At 35.2% G+C, this 23,870-nt stretch overlaps 1 protein-coding gene across 9 annotated transcripts in view; it reads left to right on the top strand.

The window, feature by feature from the left end:
• rap1gapa (RAP1 GTPase activating protein a) overlaps window positions 1–23,870 on the top strand; it is a 129,246-nt gene that overhangs the window by 41,095 nt on the left and 64,281 nt on the right. For 4 of the 9 annotated variants that reach the window (XM_051096532.1, XM_051096525.1, XM_051096521.1 and 1 more), the window contains exon 2: window positions 3,808–3,843. Coding sequence is in view for 5 of the 9 variants with exons in the window: in XM_051096525.1 (XP_050952482.1) it covers window positions 3,808–3,843 (36 nt within the window). In the remaining 4 variants the exon portion in view is untranslated. Of the gene's footprint in view, window positions 1–3,807; window positions 3,844–6,600; window positions 6,760–22,584; window positions 22,663–23,870 lie in introns of those variants that run through there. The other 5 variants (XM_051096523.1, XM_051096526.1, XM_051096530.1 and 2 more) reach the window with 5 other exon arrangements.

Below are 23,870 nucleotides of genomic sequence, written 5' to 3'. Positions count from 1 at the left end.
GCATCGATTTATCATTGCAGCCCTAGTAGTAGTAATATTTACGTTATTTGATTGTTATTATTACGTTATTTTATTTGGATTGCTGTTTCAAATGGTTGCACTCGGTGAGCTATTGACGCTACTGAAAGAGCTTACAGGTGGCGATGGATATAAGCGTAGGCTTAGACCAAATGCAATGCCATCGATTTTCCACACAAGGAGTCTAAATTCCACTGGATATCGAGTGAAATCTGCACTGAAAAAGTCCTTAAGTGGCTGCGGCGTCATGACAAGTGTTGGTATGTTTACATCCTGCCAGGATGGCATCTAGCGTTTCTTGTCTCTGCCGTTTGTAAGCTCTTTCAGTAGATGTGCTCTACTAAAAGCTCATGCGTCTTTTATTCACCCAAAGGTATTCTCCCATTCTTTTCTCCTCTTATTGCTAGGAAAGCAATGAAGACCTACATTACTTCTCTTGTTGCCCTTCAACTGAAAATTACAACCAAAGCCACGCAATGTGGCATCGTATCAGTATTTTATTTTCAGAGTTGTGTATTTTGAGTTGTGTTGTGGTAAAAATAGCAACAGGTAACGCCAGTAGCTCGCCGAGTGCGACCATTTCACATCGTCAAAATAATGCCCCCCCCCATAAATATTTCAATAAGAGACATTATTAAGCCATACAAATCTTAAAACCTGGGGTTCTCTTTAAAAATATTAAGTAACACAGCTGTTTTTAGCATTAACAATTAGAAGAAATGTTTCTTGAGCATCAGATCAGCATACTAGAATGATTTCTGAAGGAACAAAGGCTGCTTTGCTAGAGGAATAATTACATTTTTAGTTATATAAATAGAAAGTTTTTGAAACTGTAATATTTCACAATAGTACTGTTAAATTATATAGAAATAAATGCAGCCTTTGTGAACATGGTAAAAAAAACATAACACTAAATTTTGAACAGTAGTGTTTAAGTAGTGTACACTAGAGGGGGAGGTTTATTTAATAGTCCAATTGTTTGTTATGCATAGCTGTTGTATCGCGTCATGAGGGTGGGTAAATGATCTTTTAACTAGCTTTAGTAAAGTGTAAACCGAAGGCACATACTTTAGGCTTGACGCCTAAAGGCAACAAAGATTTGAGCCAAGGTCTTCACTGTACTTTAGGTCACCTGCACTCAATGGAAAACTTTAGACAGCCTAACGTGTTTCAGTTTGGCTGAGGGTTAATTACTGAACCTACTGAACTGCTATCAGTGTTTGCTATTGTTTCAGTAATAAAAAACAAAGCCTTTCTTTAATAGAGAGATGGATCATTTATCAGACTTTTCAAATGACTCGTAATAAGGAAGCCATCTTTTGTCTCCCTTTGTAATACACAAACAATACCAGACAATAAAATGAGTCAGAGTGAAGCTGTGAATGAAATGAAGCTGTGTGCCACTATTGGTGTGAGACTTGGTTTCTCCTAAACAAAACACTGTTCTGGTTTTAGGCCGTCTTGAGATCTTGTGACTGACTATTACTCATTTTGAATAGTAAATCACAAGTGTAAACAGAGACAGATTTGTGACACATTATCATTGCTAGCATTGCTAGCAAGGCTAGTCAACACATTATCGGTAAAGACTGTGTGAAATAAAAAAAGAAACAATACTGTTCCCTTCTGAAACCCCACACTGCCTCAATGCCATCAAACATGTATGGACTTGAGGTGGCCACATACTAAAAATAACAGGTAATGTAGTTTTCTTTTAGCACTGTACCTTTGTGGAAACATCCATTGATGTACTTCACTCTGAGTGCCACTAAAGGGGTGAGCGTTTAACATCAGCTGTCTTATTTGAAACGAGAGGCTGTCAGAGGAAAATCAACATCCGTGACATCAATTGTCCTCTTGTCTATTATGAGGAGGTGAGGCAGGATAGTGAATTCAAAGTCCACTATATCGCAGCTGTCAACAAAAACACACACACATACAGCAGTGATGTTTTCAGTCCATTTACATTCTGTTAGTGCTTTAGTGTCTAAGAGCAACAACCCTGAGTCTATTTCTGGCTCTAGGTCAGGAATACCACAGTTGTTAGCCGGTATAGTATGAATCCTGATAGTATGCAGCCTAATCCATGACAGACAGGTTCCTGGAAAGATGGATTGCTGTAAAGCCGCTGACCGAACGGGGGGATGTGCACTTTAAGTAAAACTCACTGGAAATATGAGAATATCTAAACAGCAGCAGGGGAAACATGGACAGAACAACTGGGATGTCTGGTAAATATTTTGTATTTTAACAGTTGCAGAGCATATTGCTTATTTTAGTTTACTATTTAAATGCATGAGATGGTAAGCAGTTTTAATCTTCTGTGCTGCGGTGATGCATGTAAGAAGTGCAGGTTTTACATTATATTTCTTCAGCTGAAAAGCGAGTGTTGCATCACAACACCATCTGCTGGTGGCCAGGATCATGCCTGAGTCAACATTTTCCCCACACAGTGCATGCTGGCAGATTTTTCATATTGTATAAAGAAATTATTTAAATATTAACATCTGTTTCAGTTACTGCTAGCTGGTTTTCATGTGTTTTTAATGATGACTGATTGCTTTCGAATGTTGAGCGTGGAGAAATGGTTTCACTTTAGGAACAAATGGCTTAAATCATTTTATTTATTTAAAAGGAAAATAAATGTTTTATTGTAAATGGGAAAGGGTCGCTGCCTTAGGATGACTGCCATGTTGAGATAATATGACAAAAACTCAGCATCATTTTCCCTATTACCAGAAAATTTGTTTTTGGGTAAAGAATAAATTGGTAACCAAAAACCTTTGGGTTTTCTGTGGAGTAATGATGATTGTTTATTTTATTTTTGCTCGTAATGTTTGAATATATTGTTACATTGTCCTTTTAGGATAGCTCCTAAAAGTTTTTAAACAAAAAAACATACACTCTAAAAAAAAATGCTGGGTTAAAAACAACCCAGCTTGGGTTATTTGGCACACATTGAACATTGAACAGAACACATGCTGGGTTATTTTGACCCAGCTGGTTGGGTTAAATGTTTTTACCAAACATGCTAGGTTATTTTAGTCAACTATTGTTTAAAAATTATTATATTGCTGATTTAAAATGGATTGGAACTTGGAATAAAAACACACACAGAATTACTAGAGGCAACAGCAATAATCAAAAGATGAATATTTATTATTAAGCAAGAACACATGGACAAAATCCAAGACAAAATTAATGTATTTGGGTGAATACAGCATAGTTTACAATATTATATACATTTAAACGCATTTAACAAATATTTTAGCGATAAAAGTGTAACATTTAAAAGTAGATTTTAGTGTATTTAACCATTTTCTGTAATCGCTTTTTACCGAAATAGCACTAATTCTCATACCGGTGTCGCCAAAATCTGAGCCAGTGATGGGCTGCTGTTTGCAGCCGGGTTGTTTTGTCAGAGATAGCCTCAACCCAGTGGTTGGGTAGAAGAAAAAATAACCTAGTGTTAAAAATGACCCAGCAACTTAGTTACAGAAAAACCACCTAGCACCTGAGTAAAAAATATTAAAAACAACCCAATAAAATGATCCAATAAGTTGATCTCAGCATTTGGGTTAAAAAAAAAAAAACAGCACCTGGGTAAAAATACTAAAAATAACCCAATAAAATGACCCAACGGGCTGAACCCAGCATTTGGGTTAAAAAAAAAAAAGAAACATCTGTGATGTCAGGGCAGTTGTTTCACTATATTTGTACAATGTAGAGGAAAAAAATGTGCAAGGATTTGCCTTTAATTCTTTTGTCTTTCTTTTTTTGTCATTTCAGAGTTGACAAGACATTTTCCAGAGCCAGGAGTTTGTGGTAAGCACTGTCTTTTTCATTTAACTTAGCCGTAGCCTGAAACAGCCATTCCAGAAACCGCAAGCTTTTATGCTGTTTTGCTCAAGGGTATCAGCCTGGACACAGTTGCAGAGGAAAGACAATTTTCTGTCTGCTGTAAGTGACTTGGAAGGAAACCATTCAAAGGCTCTTTGGTGTTGTAGCTGCTTTTTTCTTCGTAATACCTTTTAGATTTCATATTTAGCATATTGCCAATTTAAAGCTGCCGGTTTAAAAAAACCTTCCTGCTTGCTGTTGCAGGGATTGAATTTAGATTTAAATTTTAATTAAATTCCTGAGTTATAATTAGGTTGGAAAAACTAGAGAGGGTGCAGAATTGCTATACAAAATCAAGGACTAAATGAAAATGAATGCATTTAATTTATTTAAAATGAACTGAAACTCAAAGAGATTCATATAACGCAATCATTTTTTTTTAATCAAGGAAAGATTTAAAATTTAAAAGGATAGTTCACCCAAAAATGAAAATTCTGTTTTTATGTACTCATCCTTATGTTGTTTCAAACCCGTAAGACCTTTGTTCATCTTAGGAACACAAATTAAGATTTTTTGATAATGTCCAAAAGCTTTCTGACCCTGCATAGACAGCAACACAACTGACACTTTCAAGGCTAAGAAAGATACTAAGAATATTGTTAAAATGGGCCATGTGAAATCAGTGGTTCAACCGTAAAGTTATGAAGCTACATGAATACTTTGTGTGCAAGGCAAACAAAAATAATGATTTTATTCAACAGTTTATTCTCTTTTGTATCACAATGCACTACCTTTCTGCACTGTAAAAATAAGTAAATAAATAAATAATAATAATAAAAAAAATCCCTAAAATTGATGGTAAAAAAACTGCCAGTTGTGGTTGCCAGAACTTTAATGTAGAAAATATGGTGGCAACATTTTAGGTTTTATGGATTTAACTTAAATTTACATTTAAATACCGTAATTTCATTAACAGATTTAATGTTATTGAAGTACTGAAATCTGTTCAGTACCTTTGTAGCACACTGATAACCACAAAAAGCAAGTGGTGATGATAAAGTCACATGATGAACCAAAGCCCATCACAAGCAGCTTTTAAATACTAACATATATAGAAAGTGCACAGTGTCATTCACACAAACACTAAACACCATCATAGTAACACACATAAAACTGAAATAATGCAATAAACATTAATTTAATAACATTAGTTGTAACAACCCTACACAACTAATAAGAAAAAAACTAAAAAGAAACCGTTATTTAAATGAAAAAACTATTAAATGTGAAATGTAATGCAAGGAATTCTGGACTTGCCAAACTTACTTACCGTAAAATTACATGTAATGTCCAATACAGTTTTTCACCTTATATAGTAGGGGAACTTACCAATTAATAGATTTTTACTGTAGCATTTTTACAGTCCTTTACTGTTAAAATCACGGCCATTTTTACAGCGTGGACCTTGAACGTGTCAGTTGCGTTGCTGTCTATGCAGGGTCAGAAAGCTCTCGGGTTTCATCAAAAATATCTTCATTTGTGTTTGAAGATGAACAAAGGTCTTACAAGTTTGAAAATGACATGAGGGTGAGTAATTAATGACAGAATTTACATTTTTGGGTGAAGTATCCCTTTAAGCATTGCATTTTAAAGATTTATAGGCCTAATGGGTGGGTGGACAGACAGACAGACGGACAACGACGACAAAGATAGATAGATCGATCGATAGACAGAGTTAGATGGATAGGTAGATGGATAAATGGATAAACAGATAGACAGACAGATACAGTAGATAGTGAGAAAAACAGATAGACGGATAGATGAATAGATTCAAATTCCACCTCACGGAATGACATGAAGACAATTTTTAAATTTGAACTTGTGTACTGTTGGTTTCTACTCTGTAAATTAAAAGTCAAGACATGTAGGATTGTTTGACTCTGCTCAGAGAGTGTCACAAAGGCTTACCGAGTAAGGACAGACAGATTAAATGTTTTTGATTCGGGCAGTGGTTTTGGGATGGGAATGGTCCTGAGCGCAGAGGACACACTGCAGCCCTGCTGCCTTGTTGCCACAGCGACGGGAGACAGCTCTGCAGTGTTGGCAGGACAAACTGGCTGAGGCGCACATGCGACACTCTCACGCCCTGTCTGTGTGAGTGAGAGTGTGTGTGTGTGCCGGCAGGCCGAGTGTAAAGGCCTGCTCAGGATGCCAGGCGCAGATGGACAGCAGCCTGAAGGTCAGTCCTAACAAACCCGTGGGATGAACCAGATTCCAGCTCCGATGCCATCCGTCCCTCCACGTGTAACCTCAGGACCCCGGCCTGCATCAGTCTCCGACTCTGGAGCAAACAGCCTGCAGGAAGAGAGACCTACCGCGTTCATCCTTCCTCACTGTTTTCTTCTAAAGGCACAGAGCAATTGAGGACAACTTGAGGATTTTTCAGATTTTTTTTTTTTTATGGCAATAGCGGACTTTAACATCAGACTTCAGTGACTTTGTCACAGGACTTTGCTGGATTTGTGGTTTGTTTATATGTTTTGGAAAACTACATGCAAAATATGATCTACTGGCGAATATACCAAAGGTGGAGAACGTGCAAGTATAGAAAATAGTGTATATATAATGGTAATAATTCATCAAAAAGATATGCAAATTTATGTATTATACTTGTTTTGAGTCTTTGAACAAGTCTGAGAGGAAGAAGACGCTTAAAGAAAGAAGATTCATTAGCTTGTCAGAGCGAGACAGGATCTGACTACTGTGATCCAGAATTAGGCCATAATCCCATCTGCAGGCCTCTTGCAAGTGACTTTCAGTAAGGAACACAGATCTCAATTAGCCTGACAGATCCACAATGCCTTGCTCTCCCTTCCGAATCAGGAGGCCGAGGAAGTTCTGGTGAGTTTGAATTCGGGAAGGTCTTTCAATGGCCGATCTGAATATGAAAAGCATGTAAATTTTTCGCCAGCGGCACAGCGAATGTTTGTTTAGTGGTCATTACATGCGGATTGTGCTCTTGGACGTGGCATACATTAGCGTGAATGGATTTAGATTGGTTTGCTTAATGAAGGCACCTTGCTTAGCGTCACAAAGCAATCTTTGCACAGATCCAGCAGGAATGCTTCAATATTCTGCAATGATGCTGCATTAGAGGAATGGTGCTGCTTAGTGAATATGAATCAAGACACTTTTATCTGTTGATAAGGCATCTTTATCTCGCTGTCTCTTTCACTTATGCTTTCTTTATCTCTCACATTCAGACTATTTCTCTTTCTTTGGTATATATGAGCAATCTAGGTCACTGTCATTATGTGCATATAGCAGCGTTAGCTTTAGGTCTCGGGTTAAAGACGGCATGAAATTGCCTGACTAGCATAGTTTTCGTTCTTGTGGTGACATATTTCGTATTGAAACAGAGTTTGGCTGGGGCATATTGGTGTTAGGAGGAGGGACATAGCTAGTTGATAGCATGTGATTGGACCAATATACTGTGCCTTGCAAAAGTATTCATACCCCTTCTTTTTTCATGTTTTATGTTGCTGCCTTATGTTGAACTGTTTTTTGTTTTTTTTGCACAACAGTCTACACTCATGGCAAAGCAAAAACAGATATCACAACTTTGTAAATGTATTAAAAAAAAAACTGAAATAAGTACATTGCAAAAGTATTCATACCCTTTACTCGTTAGTTAGCTGAAGCAGCCTCAAGTCTTTTTGGGTATGATGCGACAAGCTTTTCATATCTGCATTTGCCAATTATCTGACATTCTTCTCCTCACCTCTTTACCTCTCAAGCTCTGCCAGCTTGAATGGGGGCAGACGCACATTTTCAGGTTTATTCAGTAATGTTTGATTGGGTTTAAGCCCAGGCTGTGGCTGGGGCACTCAAGGACATTCACAGAGTTGTCTATAAGCCACTCTTGCAGTGTGCTTTGGCTCATTGTCCTGTTGGAAGGTGTACCTTCTGCCCAGTCTGAGGTTCTGAATTCTTTGGACTGTGTTTTCATTGAGGCTATCTGAATATTTGGTGCAATGATTTTCTTCTACTCTGACGAGTCCCTCAGTCCCTGCCACTGAAAAATAGCCCCACAGCATGAGGCTGTTGCCACCACACTTTACTGTTAGGATGCAACTGTGCAGCTGATGAGCAGTGCTACACAGCCAAGATTGGAGTGTTGCAGTGATGTTTGTTCTTCTGTAGGTTTTTCCGATCTCCACATATGATCACAGAGCTCATCTAGAGTGACCATCAGCTTCTTGATCACCACTCTAACAAAAGCACTTCTCCATCAGTTGCTCAGTTTGGCCAGGAGGCCAGCTCTAAGAAGAGTCCTGGTTGTTTCAAACTTCTTTTATTATGGATAATGGAGACTACATGCTTCTGTAAACCTTCAATGCAGCAGAATTTTTTTCTAAACTCTTCCACCAGCAAGGTGGCTTGATGCAGTCCTGTTTCTAAGCTCTACAGGCATTTTTTTCAACCTCAGGGCTTGGTTTTTGCTCTGATATGCATTTGCAGCTGTTAGACCTTTTATTGAGACATGTGTGTGCCTTTCCAGATCATAACGATTCAAATAAATTTGCCACAGGTTAACTCCGCTTGAAGTGTGGTAACATCTACAAGCAATAAAAGCTTCTGAGCTACATTTATATCTATTCCAGATAAGGGTATGAATACTTATGAAATGGAATCATTTAAGTTTTTTATTTGTAATAAATTTGCAAAGATGTTAAAACCCTGTTTTTTGTTGTGCCGTTATGGTGTATGGAGTGTAGATTGATGTGGAAAAATGTATTTTAAAGCACTTTAACATAACGCAGCAACATGACAAAAAATTTGAAAAAAATGAAGGGGTATGAATACTTTCGCAAGGCAGGCTGAGTCATCACTATTTAACAGCTTAAACAGATAGTTCACCCAGAAATGTAAATTCTGTCATTAGTTACTCACCCTCATGTCGTTTGAAACCCGTAAGACCTTCATTCATCTTCTGAAGCAATCAGAGAGCTTTCTGACACTACATAGACAGCAACGCAATTACCACGTTCAAGGCCCAGAAAGGTAGTAAGGACATCATTAAAATAGTCCATGTGACATCAGTCAACCTTAATTTTATGAAGTTATGAGAATACTTTTTGTGTGCAAAGAAAATAAAAATAACGCCTTTATTCAACAATTTCTTCTCTTTCATGTCAGTCCTCAGTGTGCATTCACGAGAGCACCTCAAAGAACCAGTAAATGTTGACAGAATTGTCATTTTTCGGTGAATTATCCTCTTATCAAACTGTAAGGCTTGTCTTTCTCCCTCATGTAAATGAAAGCTCCAGCTGGATGTTTTGCAGCTCTGTACCATATAGTCCTCCTCTTCACAACAGCATCACTAATACCAGGCCAGCGCTAAATCCGGAAGCACTTAGCGCACAATACGGCACTCAGATTACAGGCTGCTGGTCCCACACTATATCTAACCCCATCTCAGGTCAGCTAAACCCATTCAAGGTCCAGAGAGACTCACCTCTCTTCCTGTAGTGGAAATAATAACACACGCTGTATATTTTCCCCATTAACTCAGTGGAATTTAGCTACTTGCTTTCATTAATCTCTGAATGACCTGCGGGTATGAGAAGGCTGCTGACATTCTGAGGAGAGGTTTGAAAGCAATCAAGTGTCTTTCCTGTTGCCCTTTTTTACTTCCCTAACATCAAAGAGACATCCCTGGCTTTGATAAAATATCTCTGAAAAAAAAGTGCAGAAATATGTCATGTCAGTGCGGAGTGACAACAGTTCATTTTACTCTTCTTTCATCACAAAGTGCAGGTGTCACAGTGAGGAGAGGCATGGTTTCCTCAGACTTTCAGCTTTTAAGTCGAAGTCGATCTTTTCCTCAGGAAGTGTGCTGCCATCTTGTCCTATTTCGGTTTATATAATTGAGCAACTTTGTTGAACTGATGTTGAACAGAGTTCTGTCTGGCGTTATTAAACGAGACAGATAGACAGAGGTTGGTTTAAAATAATACAATGAGCCATTACAGGCACACAATGTCCTCCTGTCCTAGACAGCCTGTTGGGAAACAGGTTGTGTCTGACTGGATCGATAGAGCAGAGCAATGTCCACCGGTGCAAACAAGTGCACACAATCATACATTAACATTGGCGGATTGTTTTTTTATTTACCATACTAGGCTGTTATTTAGCCCTGTTTTGGCAATTATGGTACATTCATTGTATTAAGTCCTCATTCAAGTCCTTACTGCATGTCATCAGGCGCAGTTAAATCACTTTGGTAGGGGCAACATGCAGATATACCATTTCTACAAAAATGCATCAAGAATTTTTTTTAGCTCTACTTCTAAAGAATGATGAAAATGAGCATTAGGTGTGTTGTTGCTTGTTTTCATTAAAGATAACCCTGGTTATTAAGACATGTATGGCTTAATATAGCATAAATGATGTGTAATAGAAAACCTGTGATTTTTCTATTATGTAAAATTCACATATTTTATACATATTTTGGACTATAGGTGGCGCCATTAATTCAATTATGTGAAATGGTTGCACTCGGTGAACTACTGGCGTTAGTATTTTTTTTTTTTTTTACTATTTATGGCAATACTATTTGTATTGCTATTTTTACCGCAATACAACTCGGAAAATAAAATACTGATACGATGCCACATTTTGGGGCTTTACTGTTTTCTAAGTGATAAGAAGAAGAGAAAAGTTTGGGAAGATGCCGGTGGACGAATGAAATTTCCTAAAAACCTGCGTCTTTGTTCTCTATACTTTAGCCCTGATGCCTTTGAGACTTTTAGTAGACCACAGCTACTTAAAGAGCTTACAAATGGCAAAGACACGAAACGCTAGATGCCATTCTGACAGGATGTAAACATTTTGATGCTTGTCATGACGCCGCAGCCACTGAAGGAGTTTCTCAGCTTGGATTTCACTCATTCATGAAACTTGCATAAATACATGTGTAAATTCTGAGTAAATTCTGCGTAACACAGACCTTCCCGAAAACTCTCCTCCGGATTGACAAATGCTTCGTAAACGTCCAATTTGATAAACGTGTACGTTAATGAATTCTAATCATTCATAAATAGAGCGCTCATCACCTGCCCCTCCTCTGTTTCACGGCTGGGTGAATAGTGACAGTGACGAGCGCTGCGTTTTACAGTTAAAACTAAAAAATATAATAAAAATTCAAAAATTTAAAAAGTGGTCAATGAACTTGTAGTTATTATGGCAGTGCATCATAATTCAGTGTCATCAGTTTGCCAGAAAGAACACAGAACCTTTTACGCACCATTTACACGTGGTAGGGAGCAGGTGTACATTTCTTTCGTACCAACTAACATTTTGAAAATACAACAATTTTCATGAATTCGAAGTTTACGTCAGAATGGCTTTACAAACGATTTACACAAAAATTCGTTCTGCTCGTGTTTCATGAATGAAGCCCAATGTCTGGGGCGTTTAGACTCCTTGTTGGGGAAAAATCAATGGTATTTGGTTTAAGCCTATGCTTATATCACCACCTGTAAGCTCTTTCAGTAGCTGTGGTCATCGCATCTGTATTTTATTTTTAGTTTGTTGCAGTAAAAATAGCAACAGTTAATACCAGTAGCTCACCGAGTGCAACCTTTTTATGTAATTTTTCTCCAAAATCACAAAACATTTACAGAAAAACTTTACATTTAATTGAAGCATCAGTATTGATGCAAGTTATTTATAACAGTCATTTGCCCTCTAGTGGTGGTATATTTCTCCAAGAGTTCTTGATGTCATTCCTGTCAAAGCTGATATTTAATATCTAGTGAAAATAGCAGTACCTTTTTTATATTGGACAGCCCAAATTCCTGTGTACGTTCATATGTGACCATGGACCACAAAACCAGTCATAAGGGTCAATTTTTTGAAATTGAGATTTATACATCATCTGAAAGATAAATATATAAGATTTCCACTGATGGATGGTTTGTTATGATAGAGTAATGTTTGTCCGAGATACAACTCTTTGAATATCTGGAATCTGAGGGTGCAAAAAAATCAAAATATTGAGAAAATCGCCTTCAAAGTTGTCCAAATGAAGTTCAAATGCATATTACCAATCAAAAATTAAGTTTTGATATATTTACTGTAGGATCTTTGTTTAATATCCTAATGATTTTTGGCATAAAAGAAATATCAATAATTTTGACCCATACAATGTATTGCTGGCTATTGCTATAAATATACTGTGCTACTTATGACTGGTTTTGTGGTCCAGGGTCACATAAATGGAAAAGAGCAGCTTGAACATTCCTACAAATCTCTTTTTGTGTCTACACAACCAAAATCATACAACTTTAGAGTAACGTGAGGGTGAGTAGACAGAACTTTCCCTACAGTTCCTCTAAATAGTCTCAGAGAAGCAGAATGTTTTTCATTCCTCTCTTTTTGTTTATAATGATGCTCCTGAGAACTCTGATATCTGCCTGAATGATCTGGTTACTTACTCAGACCAGACTGCACTGCTGCTGTTCATAGCTGCAGAACAAAGAAGTGGGCTCTGTTCCGGTTTAGAACTATATATGTTTAGTTTTCACAGTATGCATGCACAAGAACCTCATACAGGTGAGTTTACTTGATCTTTCACAGTCCTGTATCTGCGCTTGTGTTTATGTGAATCTATCGGCTAGAGTTTCAAGGAGAAGGGAGGAGAGAGCTGTCAAACTTAATCAGCCCAGACTGTCTCTGTGTGTCTCTTACATGCAACTGTCTGACTAAATATAGCAGCAGTGTGACAAGCTAGTCTCTGATTCTCTGAGACAACATTTATAAATGGAAACTAACGGCACGCAAAATGCTTATTTAAAAACAACCTGATGCTTCAGGTCAAGATTTGCAGAAATCCGCACATTAGAAACTCTTTAGGTGTATGAGAAAGCTCTTTAATGATGAATACACTTTGATGAAGTCTTCTATTAATCACATCTTCCGGTTAGGCGGTTAATTGAACTTGTAAACGTGCTTGTCTGCATGATTAATCCCTATCTCTGTCACAATAAGAGTCTGTCTGTAGTGGCTGTTATCAGATTGTCAGAGAGAGTCAATGATAAGGCCATTCTTCGTTCATACACACCACACACACCTTTTGTGGCATAATGACAGTTTTCTATATAGTAGCTTTATAGTAATAGAGTATAAGAATCAGTATGAACTTTAGTGTGATAAATGATGGACCTTTTTAAAGCATAGTAATGTTAACTGAAGTGTGTGCATTTGTATGGTTGATGGAGAGCGGCAGTAGTCAAGGGATGCATGAATACGCTCCCATGGGTCATAAAAATATGATTATGCAATATTGTCACAGTGAGGCAGAAGATTCATTGACTCACAGTTTTGAGTCACAAGTATTTTATTATAAAAGGAATGGCATTTAAATTTATGGGGAGTGTTAGTAAAACCCACAGTCAGCATTTCTCCGAAATTCTTCAACATTTATACAGGCAAAAGCTCTAATATTCATTTTAGCATGTGCTCTACTCCCTTTGGATAAGGTTTCATATTAGTCCACAAGCTGCTTTGTAAAAAAAATATTTTTGCTTATGACAAAATACTTAATTTCCAGAGAAGACAGAGATATATCCACACCACACTTTTTTGGTTTTGCAGCTCACGCTGAGAGCTCTGTAGAGGAATAGTTAAAGTGAAATGATGATGGCCAGGGCCTCGGGGAAAGCAGCTAGTTTATCAGTGTGGATACCAGCACTCATAAAAATATTAGACCCAAGCATGCTGTGATGTACAAGTTCCCCCTCCTCAAACTGAAGCTGCCCATTTGGGTTTATTCCATCAAAATACCTTCAGGGCCAGCGGCACCATGGGGTGTTCTGATGGCAGAGACATGGGGAGATGAGAGGGATGTCAGATTGATGTGCCACGCATCAAAGCTCAGTCCAAGCTCACTTCTGGAGGTTCTGGCAGGCAGACACTCATCTGACCCATTACAGACTCAGTAGGCAGGCAGCTAGTGGAGGGCATGTAGTCACAGAAAGAGCCACTTGTGGTGGTCATTTTTGGACCTCTAAGATTAAAAAAATGAATTTGAATTTCTGATTTCTGGCAATGAATGCTGGAGTTTCTTGAAAGAAATTTTGGTAATACTGTAGCCTGTAGCATTATGAAAATATCTTTCTAAAAATACATACGGTATATACATATATATTTTTACACACGTAGTTATAATGTAAAATCTTTTTTAAATACACAGTCACATACATCAAATTAATATTAAATATTTTTTAAATACAAAAATATAAATGATAATTTATTTTACAATAGAGTAAGGGCTAGGTTTCTTAAGGTAAAAGTTCTTATACAACTGTTCATATTTTTAAAGTAAAATAAACGATAATTATATAGTGAGTGCTGGTTTTCTTAAAGGAATGAATGATAATATTTTTATATAGCATTATGATATTTTTAATACACATTTTTATATGTATTACACATTCACATATAAAAATTGTGAAGAAAATGTAAAATATTTTTAAATACAAAAATATAAATTAATTGTATAATAAGGGATGGGCTTCTTAAAAGAATGGTAAAAGTATAAAATATAAAATACTTATAAAATATTCATTCAATGCATAAATATAAATAAAAGATGAATCTATTCTATTGTGCTTGCTGGTTTTCTTAAAAGAATGTATGATAAGATGATTGATAGATAGATAGAGAGAGAGATAGAGAGATAGATAGATAGACAGCATTAGGATTATATTTTTATACATTTATATTTTTCTATGTGTATTTTTACTTGCATGTGAGATTTTTTTAATACCAAAAAATTAAAGAACTTATGGTAATAATATTGATTACATAATAATAATAATAATAATACAGCATTCAGATTTTATGATATATATATATATGTATATGTGTGTATATGTACGTGTATATGTATATATACACGAATATGTGTGTGTGTGTGTATACATATATATGTATATACACACACACACACACACACACACACACATATACATATTCGTGTATATATACATATACATATGTATACATATACATATATATATATATATATATTTATACACACACACACACACATACATATTCGTGTATGTATACATATACATACATACATATATACATATATACATATATATATATATATATACATATATGTATATATATATATATATATATACATATATATATATATATATATATATATGTATGTATATATATATATATATATATATATATGTGTGTGTGTGTGTGTGTGTGTGTGTGTGTATGTGTGTGTTTTGTGTGTGTGTGTGCAGAATTTTTTTTTTAATTACTAAAATAGAAATGAAAACTTATTCTACAGAATAAGCGTTCCAGCGTTCCAGTAAAAACTTATTACTTAAGGTAGAAGTTCTTTAGAAAAATATAATATGGTAATATTTAGCATCTGTCTGACTAACTATGTATGTCTCTCTATCTGTCTACCTATATATAATATATATGCGACCCTGGACCACAAAACCAATCTTAAGTAGCATGGATATATTTGTAGCAATAGCCAAAAATACATTGTATGGGTCAAAATTAGCATTAACATCTCTCTGAGACTAGTTAGAGGAACTGTAGGGAAAGTTTTGAAAGTTCTGTCTACTCACCCTGATATCATTCCAAAGTTCTATGATTTTGGTTGTATTGACACAAAAGTAGATTTATAGGAATGTTCAAGCTGCTCTTTTTCATATGTGTGACCCTGGACCACAAAACCAGTCATAAATAGCCCAGTTATATTTGTAGCAATAGCCAACAATACACTGTATGGGTCAAAATTATAGATTTTTCTTTTATGCCAAACTCATTAGGATATTAAGTAAAGATCATGTTCCATTAAGATACTTTGTAAATTTCCTTCCGTAAATATAGGTGATTTTTCTCAAAATGTAAAATTTTTTGCACCCTCGGATGCCAGATTTTCAAATAGTTGTATCTCGGCCAAATATTGTCTTATCCTAACAAACCATACATCAATGTAAAGTTTGTTTATTTCAGCTTTCAGATGATGTATAAATCTCAATTTTGAAAAATTGACCCTTATGACTGGTTTTGTGGTCCAGGGTCAAATATATTGCTGCTTCTGGCCTTGGCAGGTTGAGGAGTGTCAGTGTCAGTAGTAGCCAGCTTAATATCAGAGCAGCAACCAGTTCTCGCCTCAGACGCCCTTGTAACTGTCATCCTCTGGGGCCTTTCTTACATTTTCTGCTGTTACAGGAACCGTCTGCAGTAACCTGATAGGTTTGTACTTTTCCTAGTTTTCTTTTAAATAGGCCCTCTTAGAGTAGATTTGCTCCAGACAGTTTGCATCAAAAGAGATGTTTGCAGAATTCCAAATTTAAATCTCTGAATGAGTTGCATAATGCATTTTTAAACAGTTGTTGTCAACATGAAGGAATTAGGAGTTAATCTTAGATGCTGCTGCTTGAGTTTTTAGTAGGGCCAGTTGGGGGCAGGTGATGTATAGCTGTTCCCCATCTGTGCCCTCCTGGGGGATGGGTCATTTGGGTTCTCATCTGCTGAGCCAGAGAGAGAAGGGGAGACTTTAATTGCTGTAAATGGTGGTTTGGGTCATGGGTTCATCAGCCACCTCATTCGCGCTCTCTTTCTCTCCCCAGCTGGGAGAAGCTCTGAGTCATGGTACAAGCTCTGGAGTTAACATTCTCTTTTTGCAAAAAAAAAGATATTAATAACTGCTCAGTTGTGACAGTGGTCTGTTTAGTAATTATGTGAATGGTTTAGCCCAGTGGCTCTCAACTGGTGGCTCATCAGGGAAAACAATGACGAATAGAAGCCAAACAATGCAGCATAATTATGCACAGTTAGGATATGCATGACTTTATGGATATTTTGAGGTAAATTCATTTGTTACATGGTAGAACTAGAAAAATTAGACACATGCCATGCATAGGTTGTGTGAGATGCCTTATAATTATCTCAAAACTTTGAGCAAAACTACTCAAAGTAAAAGAAATTATGAGTCAGATTACGTTTGCACATGCAGCCGGAATGAACATGGTTTGTAGTGACAGTATGTTTTGCTTTGTGAATTACCGCAGCATGAAACAATTGCAATTCAAATACATTTAGAAACATAAATACTTAAATATGTAAAAATTCTCGATTTTAATAAATTCTCATTTTTACGAAACAACGTTAATTCTTAAATCCCAAAAATCGATTAATCTAGCCTGTTTTTAGTTAATGGACAGAACTTTAGCACCTCCCATTAAATAAATCGCAATAAGCTTTGTACTTTGTTACTTTTGACATGAAAGAAAGTCTCAGATTTCAAATTCTGTTCATTTTATTACAATATTCAAACAGTAAATACAGTTTTGGCGCTGTTTAATGTGGCGTAACAGATCACTGTAGCGCCTCAGTTCAAAAGAAGCGGCAGCATGAACTAATCGTCTCCTCCGGTTTTAACATGAAATAAACATGAATGAACATCTGAAGGTATGTTAAAAGAATAAGTACAACTTACTGAAATCAGTATCCTGTCTCATGTATTCGCTCAATCAGTGTTTCAACTGAACAATTAGTGTTTTCCTTAAGACGTTTTTCTGAACAATACAAAAAAACAAACTAAACCAAAGTTCTGAACAACAAAACAAAACAAAAAACTAAAGTCCTAACCAACAAAATGAAATGAAACAATAAACTAAACCAAGCTATACTAAAGCCCTGAACAACAAAACAAAAAGAAACAATAAACTAAACTATAGCCCTGAACAACAAAACAAAACAGCAAAAAGACTAAAGCCCTGGAGAAAAAAAACAAAAAAAAAACAAAAAAAAACTAAACTAAACTAAAGCCCTAAACAACAACACAAAAACTAAACTAAAGACCTGAACAACATAACAAAACAATGAATTTTTGTGCTGAAAGACATCAGTGTAACAACTTGTAAACAATGTCACATAGTGTCACATTTACCTTAAAAAAAAAAAAAAAAACATATTTGGAGACCACAAGCTTGTTAGTCAGCTAGAAAAATTAACTCTAGAGAGGAGCATTTTGCTAAATATATGCACCATATAACATATTCATTATAATTTTTTGCTATTCTTGAATGCTTCATTTATGTTTGAATAAATCTGTCAAGTTTTTAAATGTTTAGGCTATATTTAAAAAAAACTAATTGGAGTAAAAATGTAATTATGTAATAAACTTTATTATAAAATAATAAATATATTTAAACTTAATTTTAATAAAAAAAATTCATCAAGTGTAATTTAAGTGTTTGTATACAAATCAGTTCATTTTAATCTTCAATATTATAGTAATGTAATACCAGCTGAGTCTTGTGTATATTTTACAGCATTAGTTTTTTTTTCCTTCAGAAAATTTGCCATGTAATGTACCAGATATATATACAAAATAATTGATATTAAAAACAAATCAGACATTGATTCATTGTTTTGTTATGTTGTTCAGGGCTTAAGTTTAGTTTAGTTTAGTTTTTTTTTTTTTTTTGTTTTGTTTCATTTTTTTTGTCCAGGGCTTTAGTTGTTTTGCTGTTTTGTTTTGTTGTTCAGGGCTTTAGTTTAGTTTATTGTTTCTTTTCGTTTTGTTGTTCAGGACTTTAGTATAGTTTGGTTTAGTTCATTGTTTCATTTCCTTTTGTTGGTTAGGGCTTTAGTTAAGTTTTTTGTTGTTCAGGGCTTTAGTTTAGATTTTTTGTTTTGTTTCGTTTTGTTGTTCTGCGCTTTAGTTTAGTTTGTTTCGTTTCATTTTGTTGTTCAGGGTTTTAGTTTAGTGTTTTGTTGTTTACAGCTTTAGTTTATTTTTTGTTTTGTTTTGTTGTTCAGGGCTTTAGTTTACATCCAAAATAATTAATACCAAAATGAATCAGACATCGATTTGCAAGCTTGTGAATCAAAATCAGAATCAAATCGTGAAATCTGTCAAATCCCAGCCATAATATATATAATTCATTTGTTTCCTATTCATTGTTACTCTGTCTTCCACTTGATGTCCATATAATTTCATGGTCGTGAAGCGAAAGAAAATTGAGAAAATCCCATGTCATCTCATTTGTGTGAATTATCCTGATCAAACAGAATATGTGAAGGACATACTGCCTTTTTATTTCTTTCTCGTAAATCCAAAGCTTGTCTTGTTGTGGAGGTTCCTCAGTGGATTAGAATTGAATAGATGTGATCGATGTCTCCATGTTGCTTTGAGGGGATTAACAACATACAGTAGGCTTATATATACTAGCCACTTTGTTAACAGAAAATCAATGTTTATAGATAATGAAGTGCATAGGCTGGCTGCACCTGCTCATTTTGTGGGTGGAGTCCAACATAAATAGGTGTTGTCTTCCCAAAGGGTGTTTCCATGTCAATGGGACCTTTAAATCCTGTGTTTCCAGAGGTCGTTTTCCTGGTCACACAGCATCAGGCCTTCATGAGTTACATCATTCTGCCCTTGAGAGGATGAAAACATGTCACTGCATCATGTGATGCACTTGTCATCTGGCCCCTCTGCGACCACACATTACTAGACCACAGTTTATATTATGGCTAAAAATGAAAACCCATCATCGGACTTATCCAACAGCCGGATCATGCAAATTGTATGGAGGTGAGATGCGTTGCCGCTGTGGGGATGTTTTTTTTTAAAGCTAACCACCCACACAGGAGATGAGGTCAGTGGCAGCAGTTGTGATCCTGTTGTGTAAATGTTTTGAACATGACTCAGTTTGGCTCCGATGGAGCTAGTGCTAATCTGAGTAATGTTTTCTTCACAAATGCATAAGGGAACTGGGGAGGGGGAAGTGGTAGAGCTGAGGTTATGCTGCATAAATTTGTCTTAAAATATGAGTTTTGTTGCTGAGGTGACGTAATGTTTGTTCTGGGCTTTATTTTTTGTTTTGTTTATTTTCTGTTTGTTTGTTTTGTTTTGTTGTTCAGGGCTTTAGTTTTGTTCATTTAAGATTTAATGCAAGTCAGTATCAGTATAAACAGACTTTGGCTTGAAAATGAAGATGTGCAAAACTGATTTGTATTAATACTCAGTTTGATTTAAATAATATTCAAATTGATTAATGTTAAATCTATTTTAACTAATGCTTAAGACTATTATAAATAGTTCTTGTAATTCTGACAAAATTCAGTGGTTCAGAGCTTTATTTTTGTTCTGTCAATCAGGGCTTTAGTTTACTCTTTGTTTAGTTTTTGTTTTGTTTTGTTTTTCAGGGCTTTATTATAAACAGACTTTGGCTCGAAAATGTGGTTCTTGCAATTCTGACAAAATTCAGTTGTTCAGAGCTTTATTTCGTTTCATTGTTCAGGGCTTTCATTTATTTTTGTTTGTTTTTTGTTTTTGTATTTCTTTTGTTTTTCAGGGCTTTATTTTATAAACAGACTTTGCCTCAGTTTTATTTTTGTTTTGTTGTTCAGGGCTTTTTAGTTCAATTTTTTGTTTCGTTTTGTTTTGTTAAGGGCTTTAGTTTAGTTTTTTTGTTTGTTTTTGTTTGTTTTGTTATTTGTTTTGTCTTGTTGTTTTGTTTTGTTTAATTTTTCAGGGCTTTATTTTACAAACAGACTTTGGCTCAAAAATGAGATTCTTATAAATCTGACAAAATTCAGTTGTTTAGAGCTTTATTTTTGTTTGATTGTTTAGGGCTTTAGCTTAGTTTTTATTTATTTTGTTTTGTTTTGTTTTGTTTTGTTGTTAAGGGCTTTATTTTCTAAACAGACTTTGGCTCAAATGGCGTCTTGTTTAGTTTATTTTAGTTTGTTGTTGTTTTTTGTTTAGTTTTGTTTTGCTTTGTCTTGTTGGTTTGTTTTGTTTTTTGTTTTTCAGGACTTTATTTTATAAACAAGCCTTGAAAATTAGGTTCTTGTAATTCTGACAAAATTCAGTTGTTCAAAGCTTTATTTTTGTTTAGGGCAAAAAGTTCAGGGCATTAGTTTTTTGTTTGATTTGTTTTGTTTTTGTTTTATTTTGTTTGTTTTTGTTGTTGTTGTTGTTGTTTTGTTCTTTTGTTTTATTTTGTTTTTCATGCCTTTATTTTTTAAACAGACTTTGGCTCAAAAAGTTGGTTCTTGTAAAGCTTTAGTTTAGTTTTTTGTTTTGTTTTGGATTTTTTTTTATTTATTGTTTTGTTTTGTTTTGTTCAGGGCTTTAGTTTAGTTTTGTTTTGTCTTGTTGTTTTGTTTTGTTTCATTTTTTAGGGTTTTATTTTACAAACAGACTTTGGCTCGAAAATGAGATTCTTGTAATTCTGACAAAATTCAGTTGATTAGAGTTTTATTTTTGTTTCATTGTCCAAGGCTTTAGTTTTGTTTTTTTGTTTTATTTATTTATTTATTTATTTCGTTTTGTGTTTTGTTTTGTTGTTTAGGGCTTTATTTTAGAAACAGACTTTGGCTCAAATGGTGTCTTGTAATTCTGGCAAAATTCAGTTATTCAGAGCTTTATGTTTGATTCATTGTTCAGGACTTTAGTTTAGTTTTTGTTTTGTTTTGTTTTGTTTTGTTTTCAGGGCTTTGTTTTATAAACAGACATTGGTCTTGAAAATGAGGGCATATTTTCAACTGATGCTTCAAAGCTCAAAAATTAGGGCAGATTTTTTGACTGATGTTTTAAAGATTATTACAAGCAGTTTGTGTAATTTGACCAAAGCTATGACAAAATGACAAAATCTATGCCAGAAACATAGGTAACATTCCCTTGGTGATGTATTTTAATCCGCTATATTTGCAACAAGAGTGTTCAATTACAGAAAACCCTCTTTAAGTGTGCACAGCATTAAAAATCAAGACTGTAATCAATGATTGTACTATGTTGTGACAATGCAGCACAAATTACTTTCCTGAAACTTTCTCACTCTGGCTTTTGTATGTCAAATGAGAGAAAAGAGAGGAACAGAGCGAACTCCTTCGAGATTTTCCTCCTCCCCTGTGCTTAAGTTTGGGTTGTCACATTATTATTCATATATTCTAAGGCATTTTGGATTATCATTTGAATAGATTAATATTCTTGGAGTATGCAGGCATGCACTTCAGGAGGAAGAGTCTTTAGTAAGCCTTTATTAGTCAGAATGGCACAATGTATTAGCAATGCTGCTGTCAGAGTTTGCAACATTCAAAAGCACCTAAATTTTCACCTACACAAAACCAAGTATCGTTTTTTAGATCTTGTGGTCTGTCTGATTCAGTTTTTCTGATTTAGAATTTTTATGTGCCAAATATGTCTTTAGTCTGAGTCATTTTGCTTTTGTGGTTTTGTCTTTGTTTCCCTAAAGACAGATACTGAGACAGGAACAGGATCTATTTTATGGCAGAAAAACAACTTTTTCTCTGAGGCTGTTGTCTAGACTTACTAACCGATCTCTGTTTTAAGATCATTTTTTGTGCTGTTCCTCACCTCTCGAAGGACAGATAGAGATGCTCAACACCTGCAAGGCTCAACGGCCACCATTAAAAGAGGTTTAAGTTATCACAGAGAGTAAGAGATCAGATATGAGCATGACAGCTTCTGGGCAGTCTGAAACACAACACTCAGTGTGGGATGACACATTTAACCTGGGTGTGGATTAGGAGGAAGAAAACTAACGCAGTGGATTTAGACTTTTTATAGAAATTCTTTGTAAAATACATAAAGCAGTTGCATGAGGTCTCGTACAGTAAGATGCCCTACCATAGAAAACATTGGACTTTATCAGAATATAGGACGTGGAATGTCTCAAAGAGCAATATTCTGACAGAAAATTACATTAGGTAAGGAATATCATTTATATGTTTTTGACTTATATGTTGTTTTTTTTCTTTAACATCTTATTTATGTTCTAACAGCTCTTCTAGTTAACATGATCTTCTTTATTCTTTGAATGAGAAGTTGTACATGAGCTGTGTGTTTTCAGCTTTCCAAGGCCAGCAGATTATGCTCACTGATTGCTACAAAACACGTCTCTCAGAGGGGTAGGAGATTTCCTTCTAATCCTGCTTTATCTCTGAGATATGCTGTGGACAGCAGAATTTTGCTGTCATACGGTACACATTTGTTGTATTGGCAGACGTCTGATGCACTGAGGTGATGTCTGTGTGTTTAGCTGAGCTTATTTGCCTCAGTTCATTGGCGTATTTGTAGAAACAGTTCACCAAAATAGAGATATTCAACCTCATTTTGTTCTGAACCGGTATGACTCATCTTCTGTGGAACATAAAAGATGCATTTTTTTTTAAATCCTGGACACTCTTGTAAATATAATGAAACTCAATAAGGGTCACGCATGCTTCGTGGTACTGTCGTGAATGCGCATTGAATACTGACATGGAAGAGAATAAATTATAAAATAAAGTCATTACTTTGGTTTTCAAGTATTCTTGTAGCTTTATAAAATTCAGGTTGAACCACTGATGTCACATGGACTATTTTAACGATGTCCTTACTACTTTTCTGGGCCTTGAACATGTCAGTTACATCGCTGTCTATGCAAGGTCAGAAATCTCTTAGGTTTCATCAAAAATATCTTAATTTGTGTTCTGAAGACGAACAATGGTCTTACGGGTTTGGAACGACATGAGGGTGAGTAATTAATGGCAGATTTTTGACCATTTTTTTGTTTAAGGTGGATATTTTCATTGGATCAGTTCATCTAGCTCATAATTGCAATATAGCACATTGATCATTTGAACTTTTATGATACATACCTAAGGAATTATATATAATTTATTATATCAATCTAATGCAACATTTATGTAACCTATAATTTGCTGAATACCAAATCAGGATATTTGATTGATATCTGAAGGATCATGTGACACTGAAAACTAAAGACTGAAAATTCAGCTTTTACATTTTAAAATATATTAAAATAGAAAATAGTTCTGGGTTACACTTTATTTTGATAGTCCACTTTAGACATTCTACTAACTATAAGTAACTACATGTCAACTATTTCTCATTAATTTGCAACTACATGTCT

Source organism: Labeo rohita, chromosome 23, assembly GCF_022985175.1.
Source record: "Labeo rohita strain BAU-BD-2019 chromosome 23, IGBB_LRoh.1.0, whole genome shotgun sequence".
Classification (NCBI taxonomy): domain Eukaryota; kingdom Metazoa; phylum Chordata; class Actinopteri; order Cypriniformes; family Cyprinidae; genus Labeo; species Labeo rohita.
This window is presented reverse-complemented; position numbering and strand designations above follow the sequence as displayed.